Source organism: Salvelinus alpinus, chromosome 14, assembly GCF_045679555.1.
Source record: "Salvelinus alpinus chromosome 14, SLU_Salpinus.1, whole genome shotgun sequence".
NCBI lineage: Eukaryota > Metazoa > Chordata > Actinopteri > Salmoniformes > Salmonidae > Salvelinus > Salvelinus alpinus.
This window is the reverse complement of record NC_092099.1, coordinates 29,600,925-29,606,924: the sequence shown is the minus strand read 5'-3', so window position 1 is coordinate 29,606,924 and position 6,000 is coordinate 29,600,925. Positions and strand designations below refer to the sequence as shown.

General features: G+C 42.0%; 1 protein-coding gene across 3 annotated transcripts in view; it reads right to left on the bottom strand.

Moving 5' to 3' along the window:
• Positions 1-249: 249 nt before the first annotated feature.
• Positions 250-6,000, bottom strand: part of LOC139538726 (nectin-3-like) — a 43,462-nt gene continuing 37,711 nt past the window's right edge. For all 3 annotated transcript variants that reach the window (XR_011667791.1, XM_071341110.1, XM_071341111.1), the window contains 4 exons: positions 2,334-2,439; positions 2,168-2,210; positions 2,010-2,070; positions 250-1,319 (listed from right to left, as the gene is read on the bottom strand). Coding sequence is in view for 2 of the 3 variants with exons in the window: in XM_071341110.1 (XP_071197211.1) it covers positions 2,044-2,070; positions 2,168-2,210; positions 2,334-2,439 (176 nt within the window). In the remaining variant the exon portion in view is untranslated. The remainder of the gene's footprint in view (positions 1,320-2,009; positions 2,071-2,167; positions 2,211-2,333; positions 2,440-6,000) is intronic.

Genomic DNA, 6,000 nt, shown 5'->3' with positions numbered 1-6,000 from the left:
GTGGTAGAGAGAACAGTCTATGACTGGGGGGGCTGGGGTCTTTGACAATTTTTAGGGTCTTCCTCTGACACCGCCTGGTGTAGAGGTCCTGGATGGCAGGCAGCTTTGCCCCAGTGATGTATTGGGCTGTATGCACTACCCTCTGAAGCATTGTACGAAATCTTCAGTTTATTGGCAATTTCTCGCATGGAACAGCCTTCATTTCTCAGAACAAGAATACACTGACGAGTTTCAGAAGAAAGCACTTAGTTTCTGGCTGTTTTGAGCCTGTAATCAAATCAAAGTTTATTTGTCACGTGCGCTGAATACAACAGGTGTAGAACTTACAGTGAAATGCTTACTTACCAACAGTGCAATTTTTAAGTAAAAAATAGGTATGAGTTGAACAGTAAGTAAAGAAATAAAAAACAACAGTAAAAAGACAGTGAAAAATAACAGTAGCGAGGCTATATACATTAGCGAGGCTTTAACAGTAGCGAAGCAATATACAGGCACCGGTTAGTCAGGCTAATTGAGGTAGTATGTACATTAATGTATAGTTCAAGTGCCATACCAGGCAGTGATGCAACCGGTCAGGATGCTCTGTAGAACCTTTTGAGGATCTCAGGACCCATGCCAAATCTTTTTGAGTGTGTGGACAGGTGTCTTTCATACAGGTAACATGTTCAAACAGGTCCAGTTAATACAGGTAATGAGTGGAGAACAGGAGGGCTTCTTAAAGAAAAACTAACAGGTCTGTGAGAGCCGGAATTCTTACTGGTTGGTAGGTGATCAAATACTTATGTCATGCAATAAAATGCAAATTAATTACTTAAAAATGTAAACTGTAGTTTCCCCACCTCAATTTACACACAATACCCCATGTTGACAAAGCAAAAACAGGCGTTTGTAATTTTTTGCAAATTTATTAAAAACAAACTGAAATATCACATTTACATAATTATTCAGACCCTTTACTCAGTAACTTGTTGAAGTGTAAAAAAAGGAGGGGGGTGGTCAATACAAAATAGTCTGGGTAGCCATTTGATTAACTGTTCAACAGTCATATGGATTGGGGTAGAAGCTGTTAAGGAGTCTTTTGGACCTAGACTTGGTGGTTTGGTACAGCTTGCCGTGCGGTAGCAGAGAGAACAGTCTAGAGTCTGACAATTTTTAGGGCCTTCCTCTGACACCGTCTGGTATATCAGTCCTGGATGGGAGAAAGCTTGGGCCCAGTGATGTATTGGTCTGTATGCACAACCCTCTGAAGCGCCTTGCGGTCAGATGCTGAGCAGTAGCCATACCAAGTAGGTGATGCTAACATGGAGATGCCTTGAAGCCTAGGAAATGGGAATTGATCATACAACCTTCCCTCATCAACAGGATAAGAGAGAACATTTATAACATCTGAAGGTGTAACCTTGTCAACCCAAAACCACCGACCAATCAAACAATACCAAGTTTACAGCGTAACCTGACCACCAAGGACCAATCTCAACAGGGTGTCACAGCATCTAAGACCAATCTAAGACCAATGTAAATAAGACAGAATTTCTGAGAGGACCACACAACTCTATGCATAGGGTAATTTAAAGTTAACCCTGTACAGATACAAGTTACCACAGAGAACATACAGCCACATAGATCAAATTCAAGTTATCCTCAGTGAAGAAGTTTTAGATAGAATAATTCCATAGTATCCATTTTTGGTATCTATCACACATTCAATAGTCAGTCCTCTGGATACTGTAACAGAGATACATTTTGGGCCCTCAAAGGGGGAGGGCTGACTAGTCCTTGGGAATTGTCCTTTCCTTGTGTTCCTGGACCATTTGCAATGCAGCTCCAAGTGACAGAGAACACATAAATTAGGGCCGAGCCTACACGTCTAAGACTCTTATGGCATTTGCTCTCAGCCTGTCTGGCGACTTCTTCAAGCTAACACAATAAATAGACCTTTACATTTTTTTAGGGGAATAATATTTCAAATGTGTTTTGAAAAAGAAAGAATAAAAGGGTATGTACCCTACCTTATGATACTTCTTCCTTATCTGCCCTCTTGGTTTACACCCCAGCTTCATCTTCCTCAACCTTGTCATTAGACATTTTAACAGTATTATTACAGAGCAAAAAGTGGTTGAGATAGGTTAGTCAAGCAACAATGGTGGCCTGTAACATAGTCACATACCTGTGATTGTGCCTCGAACTGGTGACCGCCCATGAATGAACTCCTGGGATATTATCCAGAAAAAGAGAACATGGATTTGAAAGCAAAATCAATGTATGATAATTCAATATAAATACATTTTTCACTATGCAAAATTCAGTGCTTGATTTTGAGAAGCTGACGTTACCAAAGACATTTTCCGTTTTTCCACCGGTACCATATGAGTCCAGCAGCAGCAGCAGCAACAATCAGAAATATAATGACAAGTAGAACCCAACAGGCAGCAGAGATATCTGTGAGGGGAGGGGGGATACAGTTAATATAAACAGCCTGCATTTACAACTACAATATATGCCCTAGCAATCATGCTAATGCAAACACTTTCCTGTAAGCAAAGAGATAATGCTAGAAGGTTATATGTGTACATATGCAATTAGCTAAAAGTGTGTATCATGACTAGGGCTGTGGCGGTCATGAAATTTCTTCAGCCTGTGATTGTCAAGCAAATAACTGTCGGTCTCACGGTGATTGACGTTAATTGGCATTAACACGTTTAGCATCTCCTGGTTTCCAGGCATAGCCTACAAGACACTGATGCAGACCTTTGGAACATCAGCATTTTAAAAAGTGTAATAAATCCATGTAATATAGCCTATACCGTCACAACAATCAAGTCAAATGTTATTGGGCCCATACACATGGTTAGCAGATTTTAATGTGAGTGTAGCGAAACGCTTGTGCATCTAGTTCCAACAGTGCAGTAATATCTAACAAGTAATCTAACAATTCCCCAACAATTACCTAATACATACAAATCTAATGGGGTGAATGAGAATATGTACATTAAAGTATATAGATATGGCCGAGAGGCATAGGCAAGGTGCAATAGATGGTATAAAATACAGTATATTCACTACCGTTCAAAAGTTTGGAGTCACTTAGAAATGTCCTTATTTTTTATCCATTAAAATAACATAAAATGTATCAAAAATACAGTATAGACATTGTTAATGTTGTAAATGACTATTGTAGCCGGAAACGGCAGATTTTTTATGGAATATCGACATAGGCGTACAGAGGCCCATTATCAGCAACCCTCACTCCTGTGTTCCAATGGCATGTTGTGTTGGCTAATCCAAGTTCATCATTTTAAAAGGCTAATTGATCATTAGAAAATAATTTTCCAATTATGTTAGCACAGCTGAAAACGGTTGTTCTGATTAAGGAAGCAATAAATCTGTCCTTCTTTAAACTAGCTGAGTATCTGGAGCATCAGCATATGTGAGTTTGATCAAAGCCATGAAGTGCTTTGAAAGGCTGGTAATGGCTCACATCAACACCATTATCCCAGAAACCCTAGACTCACTCCAATTTGCATACCACCCAAACAGATCCACAGATGATGCAATCTTTATTGCACTCCACACTGCCCTTTCCCACCTGGACAAAAGAAACATCTACGTGAGAATGCTATTCATTGATTACAGCTCAGCGTTCAACACCATAGTACCCTCAAAGCTCATCACTAAGCTAAGGATCCTGGGACTAAACACCTCCCTCTGCAACTGGATCCTGCACTTCCTGACGGGCCGCCCCCAGGTGGTGAGGGAAGGTAGCAACACATTCGCCACACTGATCCTCAACACTGGAGCCTCTCAGGGGTGCGTGCTCAGTCCCCTCCTGTACTCCCTGTTCACCCGCGACTGCCTGGCCAGGCACGACTCCAACACCATCATTAAGTTTGCAGACGACACAACAGTGTTAGGCCTGATCTCCGACAATGAAGAGACAGCCTATAGGGAGGTCAGAGACCTGGCCGGGTGGTGCCAGAATAACAACCTCTCCCTCAATGTAACTAAGACGATGATTATGGACTACAGGAAAAGGAGGACTGAGCACGCCCCCATTCTCATTGACAGGGCTGTAGTGGAGCAGGTTGAGAGCTTCAAGTTCTTTGGTGTCCACATCACCAACAAACTCACCCACAAACAGGACCAAGCCTGACCTGCTGAGGAGTGACGGACTCCATCCTAGCTGGAGGGGTGCTCTCATCTTATCTACCAACATAGACAGGGCTCTAACTCCTCTAGCTCCACAATGAAATAGGGTGCAGGCCAGGCAGCAGGCTGTTAGCCAACCTGCCAGCTTAGTGGAGTCTGCCACTAGCATAGTCAGTGTAGTCAGCTCAGCCATCCCCATTGAGACTGTGTCTGTGCCTCGACCTAGGTTGGGCAAAACTAAACATGGCGGTGTTCGCCTTAGCAATCTCATTAGGATAAAGACCTCCTCCATTCCTGCCATTATTGAAAGAGATCGTGATACCTCACATCTCAAAATAGGGTTACTTAATGTTAGATCCCTCACTTCAAAGGCAGTTATAGTCAATGAACTAATCACTGATCATAATCTTGATGTGATTGGCCTGACTGAAACATGGCTTAAGCCTGATGAATTTACTGTGTTAAATGAGGCCTCTCCTCCTGGTTACACTAGTGACCATATCCCCCGTGCATCCCGCAAAGGCGGAGGTGTTGCTAACATTTACGATAGCAAATTTCAATTTACAAAAAAGAAAATGACGTTTTCGTCTTTTGAGCTTCTAGTCATGAAATCTATGCAGCCTACTCAATCACTTTTTATAGCTACTGTTTACAGGCCTCCTGGGCCATATACAGCGTTCCTCTCTGAGTTCCCTGAATTCCTATCGGACCTTGTAGTCATAGCAGATCATATTCTAATTTTTGGTGATTTTAATATTCATATGGAGTAGTCCACAGACCCACTCCAAAAGGCTTTCGGAGCCATCATCGACTCAGTGGGTTTTGTCCAACATGTCTCTGGACCTACTCACTGCCACAGTCATACTCTGGACCTAGTTTTGTCCCATGGAATAAATGTTGTAGATCTTAATGTTTTTCCTCATAATCCTGGACCATCGGACCACCATTTTATTACATTTGCAATCGCAACAAATAATCTGCTCAGACCCCAACCAAGGAGCATCAAAAGTCGTGCTATAAATTCTCAGACAACACAAAAATTCCTTGATGCCCTTCCAGACTCCTTCTGCCTACCCAAGGACGTCAGAGGACAAAAATCAGTTAACCACCTAACTGAGGAACTCAATTTAACCTTGCGCAATACCCTAGATGCAGTTGCACCCCTAAAAACGAAAAACATCTGTCATAAGAAACTAGCTCCCTGGTATACAGAAAATACCCGAGCTCTGAAGCAAGCTTCCAGAAAATTGGAACGGAAATGGCGCCACACCAAACTGGAAGTCTTTCGACTAGCTTGGAAAGACAGTACCGTGCAGTATCGAAGAGCCCTCACTGCTGCTCGATCATCCTACTTTTCCAACTTAATTGAGGAAAATAAGAACAATCCAAAATTTATTTTTGATACTGTTGCAAAGCTAACTAAAAAGCAGCATTCCCCAAGAGAGGATGGCTTTCACTTCAGCAGTAATAAATTCATGAACTTCTTTGAGGAAAAGATCATGATCATTAGAAAGCAAATTACGGACTCCTCTTTAAATCTGCGTATTCCTCCAGGGCTTAGCTGTCCTGGATCTGCACAGCTCTGCCAGGGCCTGGGATCGAGAGAGACACTTAAGTGTTTTAGTACTATATCTCTTGACACAATGATGAAAATAATCATGGCCTCTAAACCTTCAAGCTGCATACTGGATCCTATTCCTACTAAACTACTGAAAGAGCTGCTTCCTGTGCTTGGCCCTCCTATATTGAACATAATAAACGGCTCTCTATCCACCGGATGTGTACCAAACTCACTAAAAGTGGCAGTAATAAAGCCTCTCTTGAAAAAGCCAAACCTTGACCCGGAAAATATAA